This window comes from Gymnoscopelus braueri (genome assembly GCF_963280865.1).
Source record: "Gymnoscopelus braueri genome assembly, chromosome: 7".
NCBI lineage: Eukaryota > Metazoa > Chordata > Actinopteri > Myctophiformes > Myctophidae > Gymnoscopelus > Gymnoscopelus braueri.
Genome location: NC_137608.1, coordinates 27,879,070 through 27,897,182, shown reverse-complemented (window position 1 = coordinate 27,897,182; position 18,113 = coordinate 27,879,070). Strand labels below are relative to the sequence as shown.

The following is an 18,113-nucleotide window of genomic DNA, read 5'->3' as shown; positions in this document are numbered from 1 at the left end:
TTAAGCAATTTATATTAGTACTTCGTATAACAAGGTTGCTTTCAGAGACCAAAATGGTCGTATGCGTTTATAAATCACATCCAACAGGGTACTCAAGTTCACAACCCCTGTTATTTTGCATCCGGGTAAATCCAGAAAGTTCTGTCAGCAAGGTCTAGTAATCCAACATTTAGCATTAATACTCTGTTCAAACACTGAGCTTTGTTAACAGGTAACTAGTAAATAATCTGAAGCTGCAACAGTGACACCACTCAAAAATAGCAACATCTTTACACAAATAAAGCAGGATTTTGATCAAGAATTTATGATTTATTTTGACAATAAAAGTTAATTTGTAAAAAAGTAGTAAATTGTGTGCTCACCTGATTTACATGATTAAAATATCTGACCATTGTCTATTAAGAACAAATCTCTTGAAAGCATTTCTAACTCCAGCTTCCTGAAAATCCAGCTTTAAGTCCAAACAGATACCCAATCATTTGGCATCTTCTGATACTTGTATAATACCAGTATTAGACTAATACTTCCAATAATATATGATGCTTTACTTACCCATTAAAACGGGGAAAGCATCTGTCATTTGATATACAAGCTCATATTTTTAAATCATGCAAAAATGATTACAAAATGTGTGCAAATCTTTTAAAGCAAGATGGGGGTCCGTAGCCAAATACATATCATTTTGGGGGTCCTTGACTTAGAAATATACATCTTTCAGAAAAACTGTTAGGATTTAGAAGATATGTGTAGAATTGGCCTCAGGTCTTAATGGGTTAAAAGCAATAGATTACAAGGAGTGTCCTAGTGAATAACATCACAGGTGTGAATGCAGCCATGAGCCCAAGGCCAGTGATGTAGATCATCATCAAAGCAGTGATGACATAGATGAAATGACCAGCTCTTTCCATTGGTCTGTCTCACCAATAGATTATCGTCACTGATGTGCAAAAACCTTGTATGGATCATCATACTAGTGTCACACAAAAGTAGTACAAATGGTCAATCTACAACCTGAGCTGTGAGCTTGTAGATCTACCATTTTAGCTATTTTTTCAAATATTTTAAATTGAAGGTGACAGTGGTTAAGTCTGTGGGTTTTGTATATTAATATTTAACAAGAGCTTGAGACTAAATAACTACATTGGATATATTGGAACGCATGACCTTTTTCTACATTTCCTGAAAAGCAACCGTTTTGGAGATACAAGGTTTCCACGTGACAGCGACGTCATGCTAGTGGCTGTCGGTTTCCATGATTACGACTTGAGGCTGAGGAGGTGTTCCTCTATCTCCGTGGCGATGTCAGGGATGCTCCTCCTGATGTCCAGCGCCAGTGCGTTCTCTGTCTCCGTTGGCGGCTCCAGAGCGGCGAACTGGGACCGCAGCAGATCTGCCCCCATGAAATGTCCCCTCCGGTCCACCATCCTCTGGTGGATGAGATCATAATCACCGTACAGGAAGAGGAAGAAGACGCCAGGCACGGCACAGTCTGGACAGGAAGTGAGAGCCTGGGACCCGTAGAGCAGGATCTGTCTGTAGAGTCGCTTCAGGGCAGAACACACCACAATGGCATCACACCCAGCAGACCTTTCTCTGATGGATGGACACAAGTACACCACAAGCACATACATGTAGGGATGGAACAGTTAATCCAACTAAATGATTTATTCAATTATATATATAAAAAAATCTATCTGAATGAAATAGATTTTCAAAAAGTAAAATAATCAATTTTCCAAAACTTAAACTGCAAAAATACTGAAAATAGCATATCTACAAGCTTCCATTATATAATACGAAGTATAAAAATCAATTTGAACTTTTCCACATTTATTCGTTGATATAATGAATTACATTAAAACAAGAAACATGCTTCTTGATGATTCGATTAGTCGAAAAAGTAATTGGTAGCTAATCCCTAAGAAAACAATCAACAGTTGTAGCCCTACATACAGTATATGCACATGCAGCTAAGAAGCGAATGAATTACCAATGACTCGACTCGGATGTGATCACACTGAAAAACTTCGGAAATCACACCCAAGTACTGTTTCTGAGCGAGAGTTCAGAAGCAGCATCTTGTTGCAAATGACTTGGAAGATTGCGGTGGAGAGAGATGAAGGCAGGGCTGGAAGAGTGCAAGGAAGTGGGGAACGAGGGAGGGAGGGAGGGAGGGTAGTGTGACTAACAGAGGCAGAGGGAGTGCTGATTACGGAGAAGAGAAACGTCTGGCAAGGAGAAGAGCTCTTCTGATGTTGTAGTCACACGCACTTTAAAGAAGAGCTGTCACGCTTTCTCATTTGCTTTCTCCTTTTGTTGCTCACTATCCGTCTCTGCTCACCGAACCTCTCTTACATCCTTGTTGGTTTCCACTGCATACTGTTTTAAGTCAGGCTTTGTGATATTTTCATGGTTGCAAATCCCAACTTCTGTGCATAAGTGTGTATGTACAGGATATATAGGTGTGGTGCTGCACAGGGCTGGGGGTGCATGCTACAGGATTTAAAAGGCTTGAGTTAATGACGTGTACTCTCACCTCATAATGACATCATGAAGCTTGAGAAGCCATGGCAATCTGTCCTGGGGGGATGAATAATTAAATGTTTCTGTTGTGACGTCTATGTTTCAAGATTGCTGTATATTCAGTATATTCCAGAACAGGATGTGTCTATTCACTGGTATACTATAATATAAAGTGGTGAGCTTATTTTACAAAATAGCAAAACAATCCCACATACATTCACCATTGAGGGCAGTATTACAATGTGTAATATATTCTTCTGAAAAAGGGTAAAACTAAATACAAATGCATGATGTCATATATTATGCCCATACCGTACACATTAAAAACACAGGTTTAATGATAAATATTTTGGGGGAAAATTTTATCAAAAGGTTCATATCTACACATCATTCTTCTGCCAATGGTTCTTGTGTGTAATGGCCTTAACCACTGAAACCCTATATACTATATTGACTTGGGTCCCTCAGGGATACTACTTGGTCTCCTCCTTTTTTCCATCTACGCCAAATCTCTTTGCCAAAAATAGCCGATCAACAAGCTTACAACACATCGCAACGTGTTGTGAGCTTGTAGAATCTGCTATTTTTGCAGAATGTTTGCCCATTATGACATGCCCAGAACAGGGATGCTAGGGTTAATGTGGTTAGCACAGGGAACCATCTGATCAGGAATCAAACAAAGCATCAAACAGAAGAAGGAGCAATAGTTCCTTTGATTAGACTACAACCAGACGTTGCTATAAAGAACTGAACGTGAATCAGATGAGTTACTTTCTCTAAATAATGCTTCAGTAAAATAAACGCATCCTGTTTTGCAATGCCAACTGCTACCTATCAACTCTGATACTGGCATGAAACCCGCTGTAGTAGCATTGCTCCCATAGCAACTGTACCTAATCCAATACAACTTTGCTTTGAGTCTTAATTCATTCAGAAACTGACATCCATGAGTAAATAAGTAAGTAAACTGGCATCCATGAGATGGTCTTAAGCCATTCAATCTGGGACAACATCTACAAATGTCTTCTAAATCCTGTTGTAGTGCTCAAACTTTTTCCATGTTTTTCAGCCACGCTATGAGCTTGTATATCTGCTATTTTTGAATAGCCAAAGTATAAAATAATGGTTATAACTAAAATCTAAAATGTCACAGTATGCATTCCCAGATTGAATGGGTTAACACAGGCCAGGAACCACATGGTGACATATTTTGGCTGTCGTTGCTTCGGAAATTACTGTGTAGAAGTCAGTACTTCATACAATACACTACAAAATTGTGGCTACTATCTATCTATCTGATCTGTATTCTATAGTGTCTTTATCCGAAGCACATGTACGTTTACACACTGATGGCAGAGGCAACCACGCACTGCTCATCGGCAGTTAGGGGTTTAGTGTCTTGTTTGCCCGGCCAGTATGTTGCTCAAGGATATTGGGGATCGAACCAGGAACCTTCTGGTTCCCAGATGGGCGCTGTTACCGTAAGTAAGTGGTGTGATCGATTGAAAACTTTAAGTTAAAATTCACCTAGAAAAAGGAGACACACATTCACTCAGTGCTGACCTGGTCAGTCAGCGGTTCACCACGAGCCATCTTCTTAATGTTCTCTTCTGGGTGGTAGTCATCTCCTTCATGCAGGGGCCAGCCTAGCTGAGGAGTGTATCATGCACACACACACACACACACACACACACACACACACACACACACACACACACACACACACACACACACACACACACACACACACACACACACACACACACACACACACACACACACACACACACACACACACACACACACACACACACACACACACACACACACACACACACACACACACACGGGAGCGATGCAGTCAGACCTGAGAGATGGCTGAGAATAGACCCTTTTAACAGCAGACATTTACAGGAACTGTAACTGTACAGGAGATTGTCAATGCTGGCACACAGCAGCTGACACATAAATGAAACACGGCCACAATTACTGTTATTACCTCCAGCTGCGTTTACCCAATCAAAATGTCTGCTATGAAAGGGGTCTGTTCGAATTTGAAAGCATAGATGTGTGCATTTGTGAGAGGGGGGAGAGGGAGTCTTACCTTTTCTGAGAGGAGGGTCCCTAGTGTGGTTCTGTCAATAAGGGAGAACAGAGACAGACAGATAAGCTTACAATAAACCTTGTCACATGATACAGTACAGTGTGGGCAGCCATAGCAGCCTTAGTTGGTAGAGACTAGGCCATCTGCCTGGGAAACGGAAGGTCCCCCGGTTCGTGCCCCGGCCCTAGTCTACTATGTGTCTAAAGTGTCCCTTAGCAAGACACCCTAAAACTGCTCCCTGTACTAGTTAGTGCTCACTGCTCCAAATAGGATGGTTCAATGCAGAGGACACTACACATTATGTGCAAATATACAGTCACAAAAATACTCTAAAGGAGTGGGGCTCAATGTATTATGATGATGATGATGATTATTAAAAGAGAAAAGAAAGTGCTCAGATAACTAGCCATCTAACCATGGCTCTCTCCAGGATCCTGTAGTGCAGAGATCCAGGTTGTTACTTGCAGTGGTGTAAAGTAACTAAGTACATGTACTCAAGTACTGTAGAATGTTTAGGTATTTTTACTTTACTTCCATCATTTTTATACATTTTTGAAAACTTGTGAAATGGGGACAATCTGCATAATGAATGAGTACTTTTACATTTGGTAATTTTAAGTATATTTTTATGCCAATACTTTTGTACTTTTATTTAAGTACATTTTGAACAACGGACTTGTACTTGTAACAGACTATTTCTACAATAGGGTATTGATACTTTTACTTGAGTAAAACATGTGAGTACTTCTTCCATCACTGGTTACTAGGCCTACTATGAATGTCAGTATGACCACTGACCAGAAGAGCACAATTCCACATCATATAATGGGAGGACAGACAGGTGCGTGGCTCACCGCTCCTGACTGATGGGACAGTCAGTGAATTGGATGCCCCCGCCATCCCCACGGCATGGCCTGTCGTTCAACGAAAATAGCCGATCTACAAGCTCACAACTTGTTGCATCGCAACGCTATGGATGGAGTACCGAAGTCGTGACGTCACTAGTTCATCCCCTGGGTCGCGGAAGTCCAGTAACATTAGGTCATCTTAGAATCGTCTCATATAAGAATTGTGGTCCAAAAATACACAAAATGTCCAGGCGATATTGTCAGGGAGGTGGCTCTCTCAGTCAGTCACTCATTTGATTCAGTCTATTCCTGGCGAAAATGTAACTAATTCACCGGTGGTAACATTAGTGCTTTCTCGCCGTCAGTTGATGCTTCATATAATGAGTCAAACCACCTGGATCATTTGTTTATTTTTAGCACACAGTTCTTATTTGACGTGATATTAAACAAGTCTATGGTCATTCTGAATGGGAGGAAAAACCGTGAACCAGGTAGGATGCGTAGATTACGTCAGACGTCGGTGCTCTGTATACTGTGTGTCGCGCCCATAGAGTTAAAAAATAAGGGTTGCGCCGCTTCTTTGCTGCACTTACTTCCCGCAGCCTGAAACCCCCATGACGATGTAGATCATGTTGGCCTGGTTAGGTTTCGGCCCCAGGCATCATGTATGAACTTCTTCACGCCGAAAGATCTACCTTTTTGCTGCATCAAGAATAGTAGCGCCGCCGGTTGTTTGGCTACGTACGTCATGACCAAGCCCCCAGAACCGCAGACAATTCGTTGAAGCGTCACAAGTCTGGTGGCTAAATCTGGTATTGCAGGACTTCTGCATATGTGACGCTACTGCGCATGCTTCCATCGTCTGAAACGCTTGTGCGCCTGCTCTATTGGCTCCAAAATCCAAAATTGTAGCCAATACAGGAAGTAAAAGGTACTTCTCGGTGCTTCATGCGCCTGTGATCAACTTTCATTGAAATGAATAGGTGGGGCGGTGCAGTCCGCCCTCTAGATATATTATAACTCTATGGTCATGACGCACAAACACGAAAGTGTATGCGCACACGACCAGCGCACAGTGTTGCCAGATCCTGGAAAGAAATACGCAGCCTGGTATAAGAAAACAGGCCCAAAAGAAGCCACTAGACTCGGAGCCACATGAGCACTTTATTGGCTATTGTTTAAACTTTAAACAATGATAACAAAAAAATATATAAAGAATTGGAAGCAAGCCCAAATAACTACGCTTTAAAAACAAGCCCAAAAAACCGCAACCCTAACTAGTAGGCTACTACCAATATTTACAAGCGACTTTACAGAAAAACAAGCCCATAGTCGCTTATAATAAGCTGACATGGCAACACTGCCATTGAACAGTAACGCGCTTAAAGGGTCAGTCAGTGCACCATATAGCGTTCTCTTCACTCATTGATCACACGAAAATAACAGTAGGCTAATACTGTTCTCGGCAATTAATAAACTTCGTTTTTAAAATCCAGTTTAGTTAGCCTACAGTTTTTTCGATTAATTGAGTACAGAGGACCCCAATGGAAACAAGCCATAGTGCTTTCTTGGGTTTAAAATCCTCTTAAAGGTAGGGTAAGTGATTTGCGTTGGTTAAAATAATTGTTAAATAGCTCTATATTCTGATAGTACTCATTGCTATAGAGTGTTTGTTCAGTATTAGGAGTCTCCTTGTCTCTCCACCTCTTTATTAAACAGAAAATGCATTTTCGTTTCAGTTTCATTTCCAATTTTATCCAACCAGGACAGAGAACTCAATCAGGATACAGATTAAACAAGTGAAATTGGAAGTGATGACACTAAGAAATGAGCAGACAAAATTGGAACTGGAACACTATACAAATTAAGCTTAAAAATTGGTACTTTCTCCTGATTGGCTGAGATTTTGACACCTACCGAAAAATGTATTTTCTGTTTATTAAAGAGCTGGAGAGACAGGGAGACATCTGTTACTGAAAAAACACTCTATAGCAATGATTACTATCAGAATATAGTATTTTAACCTTTTAACAAAATACTTTTTGTTTTAACCAAAAAATATCACTTACCCTACCTTTAACAGACCTTGTATTGAACTGTAGGCTACTTCCCTGTGCTTGTCTTTGCAAACTAACTGTTAATAAAGTATTCAATCAATCAGTATAGTGGTGTAAAGTAACTAAGTACATTTACTCAAGTACTGTAGAGTAATTTTGAGGTAGTTTTACTTTACTGGAATATTTCCAATATAGTGCTTTTACCTCTACTCCACATCTCAGAGGCAAATATTGTAACACTGTGATTTATTCCCTTCGATTTCTGATCTGCTATTTTCAAACATTTTAGTACTTTTACTTTTGGTACTTTAAATATATTTTGATGCCAAGACTTGTGTACTTTTACTCAAGTAACATTTTGAAGACAGGCCTGTTACATAACAGAGTATTTCTATATTGTGGTATTGCTACTTTTACTTAAGTAAAACATCTGAGCACTTCTTCCACCACTGAGTATGTAGTAAGTATAATTAAGTAACAACATGTAAAGTAGTCTACCCACACTGTACATCTGTCCAAGGAAGCACAAAGGGTGCAATTGCATCACCTTGAAATAGCATTTCAGGGGTCTGTTATGTGTTTTGCATGACTGTAAAAGAATAGATATTTCATTTTGTCACTTACAAAATAGCCCAATTACTGGCATAATATATATCTATTATATAACGAAAAACATCACATGGATGCACCTGGGACGTATCATCAGTGTTGTAGCCTGGGGTCATAGGATGTTTCGGGTCTCGCAACATACACCCTCACCCAGGTGACCCAGCCGGGGTTGATCAAGCCCCGACTTACGTCCCAGTAGCTACCCACGGTCAGTCCTATAGGGCAAGACAGGGCCACTCAGTCCGCTTCTCCGGAAATACTCTGCCGGGACTCGGGGAGGCTCTGGCACGTGGAGGGACTAGGCTCTGTGGGTTGTCTCCTGGCCGGGCTCCTCCTTCGTCTCACCAGGTCCAGGACCTGAGCGTTGCACCAGACTCCCCTGCTCCAAACATTTCATTCTGGTGTAATGGTGTCTTGGCCCGTGACACCATCACATTGGTGGTACTGCAGGCTGGTGGTACTGCAGCCTCCCTTGCGTCTTACTTGAATGGTCCTCCCAAAGGCCTCACCGTGGATTTGTTGGGCTTCTTCCTCACGGAAGACACAGACTGGGGCGCCAACCCAAACTGCTCCCGGATGCCGTCTAGATTCCGGCTGTCACCCGACTCTCCGGTGGTCACCAATCTATTCCTGGTTGTCACGTAGTCTATAAATTCCTATGAGCCACTATAAATAGAATAACTATAACGAAAAACATCACATGGATGCACCTGGGACGTATCATCAGTGTTGTAGCCTGGGGTCATAGGATGTTTCGGGTCTCGCAACATACACCCTCACCCAGGTGACCCAGCCGGGGTTGATCAAGCCCCGACTTACGTCCCAGTAGCTACCCACGGTCAGTCCTATAGGGCAAGACAGGGCCACTCAGTCCGCTTCTCCGGAAATACTCTGCCGGGACTCGGGGAGGCTCTGGCACGTGGAGGGACTAGGCTCTGTGGGTTGTCTCCTGGCCGGGCTCCTCCTTCGTCTCACCAGGTCCAGGACCTGAGCGTTGCACCAGACTCCCCTGCTCCAAACATTTCATTCTGGTGTAATGGTGTCTTGGCCCGTGACACCATCACATTGGTGGTACTGCAGGCTGGTGGTACTGCAGCCTCCCTTGCGTCTTACTTGAATGGTCCTCCCAAAGGCCTCACCGTGGATTTGTTGGGCTTCTTCCTCACGGAAGACACAGACTGGGGCGCCAACCCAAACTGCTCCCGGATGCCGTCTAGATATAGATTATATATATATATATATATATATATATATATATATATATATATATATATATATATATATATAAACTTTAAATATGTTCCCCAAATGAACTCAGTATATAGGCCTTGTTTATGCTATATCAACTTGGCTGCAAAGTTATACAATAGTTTAAACAACAACAAGGCAGGCCTGTGCATATTAGTAGCCACATGGGAATTATTATTTATTATTAATCTATGAGATTAGCTTACTTATTTAGACCCCACAGGGTGGTTATTGACTTTTGTTCAATGCCAGTTAGGCTGCAAGGCAATGTGATATCACAGAGAGTACCTGCTGCAGGTAACTGAACAGAGACTCCTCAAGAAAGATATGAGGGGGAAAGTACACAGTTTTGAGGTCCATTACTATTATTTGACCACTTTAGTTACTAGTTACTTTGTAGATTTAGCTTACAAAACATACACAGAACTTCAGCTTAAACTTTGGCTATTTCAAAATAGCAGATCTACAAGCTCACAATGCGTCTCGTTGTGTGCTTGTAGATCTGCCATTTTCAAAGGATTTTTGTACATTTGATATACTCTAGAAAACTTGTGAAATCGGACCTTCTGCATAATGAGTACTTTTACTTCTGGTACTTTAAAGGGATATTTCACTTTAAAAAAAACTTTGGGTCATTTTATCGGCTACTCAGGCGTTTGTGAGCCCCCCAGACAGTTTTTAAGTTGCTTGATTCAGTATTTAGATATTTGATATTCATTTTATCAGACACGCCCCCTTCCTATACAAACCCATTATATCTTCAAACTCCATTTTTAACATGTTAGATTCATCAAAAACACCCGTTCTTGGTTCTGGTGACTCACCTTGCCCTCCTAATACGCGAGGGGGCCGTGTTTTTTCAATAATTTTTTACATTAATTTTTAATGTTTTTTTTTGGAAAATGAAAAAAGTAAATACAATAAATAATTGTCAAAAATACAATAAATAATTGTCAAAAATAATTACAATAATCAAAAAAACACGGCTCCCTCGCGTATTAGGAGGGCAGGGTGAGTCACCAGAACCAAGGATGGGTGTTTTTGATTAATCTAACATGTTAAAAATTGAGTTTGAAGTTATAATGGGTTTGTATAGGAAGGGGGCGTGTCTGATAAAATGAATATCAAATATCTAAATACTGAATCAAGCAACTTAAAAACGGTCCGGGGTGCTCACAAAAGCCTGAGTAGACATTAAAATGACCCAAAGTTTTTTTGAAAGTGAAATATCCATTTAAGTACATTTTGATGCCAATACTTTTGTATTTTTACTCAAGTAACATTTTGACTTTTACTTGTAACAGAGTGTTTTTATAATGCAGTATAGATACTTTTACTTAAAGGTAGGGTAAGTGATTTGCTTTGGTTAAAATAAGTGTTAAATAGCTCTATATTCTGATAGTACTCATTGCTATAGAGTGTTTGTTCAGTAATCAGTATTAGGAGTCTCCTTGTCTCTCCACCTCTTTATTAAACAGAAAATGCATTTTCGTTTCAGTTTCAGTTTCATTTCCAATTTTATCCAAAAAAAACAGACAGAGAACTCAATCAGGATACAGATTAAACAAGTGAAATTGGAAGTGATGACACTAAGAAATGAGCAGACAAAATTGGAACTGGAACACTATACAAATTAAGCTTAAAAATTGGTACTTTCTCCTGATTGGCTGAGATTTTGACACCTACCGAAAAAAATATTTTCTGTTTATTAAAGAGCTGGAGAGACAGAGAGACTCCTGTTACTGAACAGACACTCTATAGCAATGATTACTATCAGAATATAGTATTTTAACCTTTTAACAAAATACTTTTTGTTTTGACCAAAAAATATCACTTACCCTACCTTTAAGTAAAACATTTTAGTACTTTTTCCACCACTGAGAAGAGGTAGAGAGAGAGAGAGAGAGAGAGAGAGAGAGAGAGAGAGAGATGTTTGTGTGAAGGGGGGGGGGGTGTAGCACCAGTGAGGGAGAAGCCCTGCCTGGTCCCCATGTTGCCACAGTGGGAGAGTCGGATGCAAACACTCCTTCGTCCCGCATCCAGTCCCTCATCCAACCATCCATCCAACCACCGGTCCATCCCATTCCCATCCATCCATCCATCCATCCACCCATCCATCCATTCATTCATTCCTGACTGCGTCGAGCCACGCCGGAGCTGATCGAGGCGCGTATGAGAGCGTATGAGTGTGTGTGTGTGTGTGTGTGTGTGTTCCGTTGATATGAAGACCTGGTGGTCGATTCTAATCGAACCGACAGAAGAATGAAAATGCTCCGGTTCCGTAGCCCCAGCATTCGCTCCCTGATGGACCAGGAGATCCTCTGCACGCTGCGGCTACTGGACGACTCTGAGATCTCCTGCAGCATCCAGGTAGACCCCATGCACCCATACAGACCACCCTGCATGCTCCATGCCGCCACGCCACCCTGCTCTTTAAGAGCTCATTGTTGTGCTTATTCATGAGGAGGGCTGTCTGTCACAATTACTACATTTAAGTTGACGATTCATTGTCGCACAAATAATTGCGATTAACGATTTCATTGTGTTTTTGGCATTGCGTGAGCATTGGAACATATGAATACAATTTTAATTTCCGTTAGATTTTTAGGCTTCAATCACAAATTGCACAGGGCAGATATGACAAATAACTTAAAATATACAAATAAATTACATTTAATAATATTATACTAATAAATTATAATGATAGCGGAAATAGTTGATCTACAAGCCTACAATCTTCTATTTCCATTATTTTTTGAAAATGTATGAACATTTTTCAACATGGAAACGATTATGACGATTATGCAAAATAATTGTGATTATCTCAAATAATTGCGATTATGTAATAATTGTGACAGCCTGGCCTATTCATGAGGCACATGAGCATTGCTTTTATGGAGCGCCATAATAACAAGTGATCACATCAAAATGTCACATTGTTCTGGGTTAGGCTACTATCTGGAACCTGTTTATGGTGTTGATGGCTGTGCCATGCCATCATCATGGTCATTTTCCCCACTGGGATTTATTCCCTTCGATTTCTGACGCCCACGCAGCATGTGCAACCATAAAGCAAAATGTGACAATTTAATACAAAAAAAAAAGAAAAAATCATTAAAAAACTTATTTCAAAAGGCTGTTAATAGTTAAACATAGTTTAACCATGCTTGCATAAAAAAAAGTTTTTATGACAGTGTGAGTCAATCAGAGAAGTTAGAATGAAGTTTAAATTGATAAGGGAAATAATGTAGCTCCATGGGTGTGGTGGTGATTATGGTAACAATGCGGAAGATGACTACAGTTTTGTGATATTGATTTCAATCATTCATGTCCGGCTGTGTGTGTGTGTGTGTGTGTGTGTGTGTGTGTGTGTGTGTGTGTGTGTGCGCGCGCGTGCGCGTGCGCGTGCGCGTGCGTGTGCGTGTGCGCCCGTGTGTGCGAGAGAGAGAGAGAGAGAGAGAGATGCAAAGCCTCCCTGTGGATGTTTGTGATGACAGTTGATATAGTCCTGGGTCTTACAGTAACTCCACCCAACCAAACTCATCCACTGTCATATTGCATGCATGATAGCCATCACATTTAAACTCCACACAGCAGTGCTCTCTGGTCAATATTTGAACAAGATGAAGGGGGTGCGTCTGGGTTTGCACTCCCAATGTCAGCCTCTATGGTGAAGCAGCAGCAGGAGGTTGGGTTAGGTAAAGTTCATTTAACTCTGGTGAGTGTAAGGGCTTGACTCCAAACAAACCTATCTATAAGTACTCTCAACTTAAGCCATATATACTTCGGTGTACGACAAATGGCTATTTTTGAAAACTAGAGGTTCGGGCCGCTACACGGCCCTCACACCTACGTCGCACCGCCGATCCGACCAATTTGTCTAAGTCATAGTGTCGGGGGCTTTGTCAGAGTACCTGTTGTACCTTTCTATGTCCCTTTTGTGCCCATCTCTGTATCTGTCTGTCTACCTGTGTCCCTTTTATGCCCATATCTATCTGTATCTGTCAGTCCTTGTTCCCTTTATGCCCATATATGAAGTCATATATTGGAATGTCCATATATGGGCATATTGGTTGGATTGGTGGTTCTGGACAAATGGATATCCGAACTACTCGACGGCGGGCACCACACTCCCTCGATTCCTTGCCACTGTGCGCGCCGAGTTTGAAGTCGGTCAGTCCTATATACAGTATGCACATGACCATATGGGCATATCATGTGGCTCTGTGGCTGTATCTGTCAGTCCATGTCCCTTTTATGCCCCTATATGGAGATCGCTGATCAGTATAGAGATCAGTATATGGGGCATTCCCCCTTTTGTACCCATATATGAAGCTGATTGTTTGCGCCTGATGCCATGACGACACATTAAGGTTAGGAACTTATTTTTTGGTTATTGCTGAGTCATGGTGACATGAGCGTGACGTCAGAGGTTCGCTCACGGCCTCCTCACGTCCTCCCTTAAGCCAATTTTAATACAGGATGTTGAAATCTTTTGTAATTTTTTGAAAATATTTGATGACATGCCCTGTTGGAAGTAGTTAACAGTGAAATTAATCATTCTATTCTGCTGAGGCAGCCATAAGATGATCTGTTCCATACCACAAAGCAATTTCTTTTTGTTTTTCTTTTGGCCAGATCCTTTGTACTTGTATTGTGTGTAGATGCAACCTGAAGAGTGCATGAGTGAAGCTATTGCCAACTTTCTACAGTTTTATTTAACTAAATCCTAAACTGTGGCTCAGAATTATTACAAACCCACAGACAGTGCTATAAATACAGTACAGTATAAGGAATGTGGAGTCACAGTATGACTGGAGGAAAATTAAATTCTGCCACCACCTCAGCAGTAAGCTATACCCCCTGCTCAGTAATGTACGGTACAATCTCTTTTCCAAAGTTCACGCTGGATTTCTCGCCTCTTTCCTGATGTATACCACTTCCTTAATTCTATCCTGTGATTTTATTAGATTTGGCTGGACACTGTGTCTGGTGTAAAGGTCTATCCAAGTACATAGGCTATACAGTACATAACTAAAAATGACTAACGATGTGAGCATCCACGCTGATGAACGATGTTCTCTAAACATGTTCAACTTGATGTGTTGAATGTGATGCCCTGTAAGTTCAGATGGATTTTAATTGCTGTCAGTGTTTCTATTGTTCATCTGTGAAAGTGATACCAATGATATTGGTCACCACTGTCGATGTGGTTATAGTTGTGGTGTGGATTCAGCCGTCCACCAGACTTAGAAGGATGTTTTAAATTATATACTTTATAGTTGTGGATGGCCCTTAACTAGGTTGAAGATGCAGAGGTCAAGCAGGCACTGGCCATCCTCTGCAAAATGTACATACTGTACCTGATTAAATACCACTTCACCTTGAGTGGTTCTGAACAGTTTACCAGCCTCCGGTCCTGTTTTGTCACTCTAGACGACCAGACATACTCAGTCACACGGCCTCATGTCAAACTAACTGTCTCCCTGTTCCCCTACATCTACCCAATCAATCATTTATAGCATACCATTAAGGGCATAAGGGTATACAGTATGTATACGAGAGTGCAGGGAGATACATGTTTTAGTGCTCAGCAGCCAGCAGCTGAAGTATGCCCAAATGTGTATGCCCAGTATATTTGAGAGCCCAGCCAAGAGTACAGTATGTTAAAGTTCACGAGTCACAGTGTCCAAAAACATTAAATGTGACATTTTCACTGGACGATGTGCAAGTTCAAGAGAGATTGTTTTGTTCTGTACAGCACATTTCCTCGCAGGTGTTGGCGTGTCTATGTAACAGTATGTATTTGTGGGCATGAAAATGGCCATTTGTGTTTCCAGCTGGCTGCATTCTCCTGTTCTTTCTTTAATGGCTTTGTGTTCCGGTGCTTCTCTGCTCCTCCTACATATTTCATGACATCCTGTGCCTCCTTTACGCTACACTTCTGCTGCTCCAACACTCCTCTTTCCACTGAGCTATCTTCCATCCTTTAGGCTACCGTTTCTACTGCTCTCTCTCTTCCCCCTCCTCTGTCTCTTTGCTCTTCTTGTTTATGTCTGTGTTTCATCTCATTGCTTCACTCTCCTTGTGTGTGCTCTCTATTTCATTGCCTCCATCATGATTCATATATAGGTCAGAAGTAGAGGCGAGAGGCGGCAACAGAGAACATGTAATCATACGAATTGTTGTTGTGGCAATTGTTGTGTGGGATGTTGGCTTGAAGGAAGTGTTTGAAATTCTCTTTAAAGTTTGCCAAAATGTTACTTCACAAAACATTAACCTCTTATCCACAACCTCTTGTTAAATGGTGTTTATTTGGCACTGAATAGACTAAACTAATTAAAGTGACCATTATCTTCCCTCTTAGAGCAAGAACAGGTCTCATTGTTAGATACTCTACCGAGCCTGTGAGCAGCCTGAGAACAGGTCCTCAGGCAGGAATCGGCTGGTTGTTCCTGAGCCGAGGGTGAAGATAAAGGGTGGCCGTGCCTTTGCTGTCAGGGCTTATCGGCTCTGGAACCACCTGCCTGAGGAGCTCAGGCTTGCTAAATCTGTGTATTCTTTTAAATAATTTCTTAAAACATACTTATTGAAAGAACTCTAGACATATTGTTTGATTCTCTTAATGTTTTATTTCGCACTGCACTTGTCTGGCGTCTGAAGACCCACCTCTTAAGACTCCACCTCATCCCCTAGCACCTCTCTCTCCTTGTATCCCTTCTTGTCACCTTTGTTCGATAGATGCTAGTTTACAATGCAGATATATCTTGCTCACTTGTTCCACAAATGTTAAACATGTTATTTAGATAGCATGATGTTTAGACAGATGCTAGGCTCATTATTTACCTTGTATCATAGTTTCTTTGAGGCACTACATCAGTGGTGGTAAAAGTATTAGTAGTAGTACATGTTTTACTTAAATAAAAGTATCAATACTGCAATATAGAAATACTCTGTTAAAAGTGAAAGTTGCCATCAAAATTAACTTGAAAGTACCAAAAGTAAAAATACCCATTATACAGAATGTCCCATTTCACAGGTTTCAAATGTATAAAAATCTTTTGAAAATAGCCGATCTACAAGCTCACAACGCATCGCTATTTTCAAATACCGGTAGCCAAAGTTTAAATAGGGTCAGTGGTTAATGTATGTTTTGTAATAATAATCCAAATCTACAAAGTAACTAGTAACTAAAGTTTTCTAATAATTGTATTGGAGTAAAAAGTACAATATTTGACTGTCTGAGATGTAGTGGAGTAAAATTAAATGCTCCAGTAAAGTACCTTAATTGTACTTAAGTTTAGTATTGAAGTAAATTTACTTAGTTAGCCTACTTTCTACCACTGCACTACATAGTTCTCACTGACTATTTAACCTTGTTTATTGACTAGAGTTCATGCTTACTCTGCTTACTCTAAATGCCTTAGATTTAATTAGATTTGAATGTTCAGTTTTATGTAAAGAACGTTGTAACTTTCTATTGAAAACTGCTCTATAAATAAAGTTATTCTTATAATTTTACTCTTAAAGGAGAATTTTGGACTAAAGTTTTCTTACCTTTTCTATGACGTTATGATATCTTAGGATGAATGGTACAGTAGAAAAAATAATAATAGCTTTTTTTTTTTTTTTTTCTTGGTGAGATCTGACGTTCATAGTGACAGAACACTGTCCCAAAAAAAAAAAAAAAAAAAAAAAAAACAGAAGTCTCGCTAGACGAGATTGAAATCTCGAGATTTCAATCTCGTCTAGCGAGACTTCTTTTTTTTTTTTTTTTTTTTTTTTGGTTGCATAGTGTTCTGTCACTATGAACGTCAGATCTCACCATTTTTGTTTTTTTTAAAAGCTATTAAAATATGTGATCTAACCTAAGGCCTATCCGCGCACCTTTTAAGCTGTGGCGGCTCAGGGGTGGAGTTATGATTTTTTTCTACTGTACCATTCATCCTAAGATATCATAACGTCATAGAAAAGGTAAGAAAACTTTAGTCCAAAATTCTCCTTTAAGATGAGAGGGGATACAGTAGGTTAAGCTTTTCATTTGATATATTAATGATATACAGTATGCAATGTCTCCAGGATGCTGGATTGTGTTTTATTTACTGATGATACAAACACTGGCTACAGTGGAAATGGAATAAATTTGTATATATATTTTAAAGTTTATTGTACTTGGAAATCATCAAATTAAACAAAGTGTACAAATTATGATAGATAATGTAAAAATAGAGTCTATATGACAACACATTTCTTGGAGGGGTTATTGACCTTAAGTTAAGCTGGAATCTCCATATGAATCAATCAAAAACAAAAATATCAACGGTCATCGCAATATTGCATAAAGCAAAAGACTCTCCACAAATTCACTGTATATTTTGTATCAATCATTAACAATACCATAAATAACATACTGTGTTGAAGTCTGGGGAAACACTTACAAAACATTAAGCAACCCAATAAACATACTTAACAAAGTCTATGAGCCAACCAACAAATTATTCATAAAATCTCAAATTCAGAGAACTAGTAGACTCGGACAGTCCCGGACAGTATCCAGAAGATGTTTCAGAAAAGTATAATCTCAGAGGAACATGCATCTACTCAAAAGCAAAAACCAGAACAAATGATAAACAAATATGTATAACATTCATTAGAGTAACTTTGTGGAACAGCCTTGATAAGGATATGAAATTGTGCAGCTCATTAAACAAAAAAAACAAAAAA

General features: G+C 40.2%; 2 protein-coding genes across 2 annotated transcripts in view; one reads left to right on the top strand and one right to left on the bottom strand.

Moving 5' to 3' along the window:
- Positions 1-288: 288 nt before the first annotated feature.
- On the bottom strand, positions 289-6,207 carry LOC308089334 (putative gluconokinase). The gene is made up of 5 exons (XM_080434000.1): positions 6,069-6,207; positions 4,628-4,658; positions 4,087-4,173; positions 2,537-2,580; positions 289-1,593 (listed from the first exon to the last, which is right to left on the bottom strand). Exons 1-5 carry the CDS (start codon positions 6,104-6,106, stop codon positions 1,257-1,259), a joined length of 537 nt encoding a protein of 178 aa, XP_080290126.1. The 5' UTR covers positions 6,107-6,207; the 3' UTR covers positions 289-1,256.
- A 5,444-nt stretch (positions 6,208-11,651) lies between these two features.
- The window catches only part of frmd3 (FERM domain containing 3), a gene marked incomplete at its 5' end in the record, with an annotated part of 72,119 nt that continues 65,657 nt past the window's right edge, over positions 11,652-18,113 (top strand). The window contains one exon of the mRNA XM_080432445.1: positions 11,652-11,759. Within this exon, the coding sequence (XP_080288571.1) occupies positions 11,652-11,759 (108 nt within the window). The remainder of the gene's footprint in view (positions 11,760-18,113) is intronic.

What these genes read in the sequence shown, in the direction of transcription:
- LOC308089334 (XM_080434000.1), bottom strand. Translation starts at nt 6,106, where the DNA reads ATGATCTACATCGTCATGGGGGTTTCAGGCTGCGGGAA. An exon ending in GGACCCTCCTCTCAGAAAAG is followed by an intron (nt 4,174 to 4,627) that starts GTAAGACTCCCT and finishes TACACTCCTCAG; the next exon opens with CTAGGCTGGCCCCTGCATGA. An exon ending in GTGAACCGCTGACTGACCAG is followed by an intron (nt 2,581 to 4,086) that starts GTCAGCACTGAG and finishes TCATCCCCCCAG; the next exon opens with GACAGATTGCCATGGCTTCT.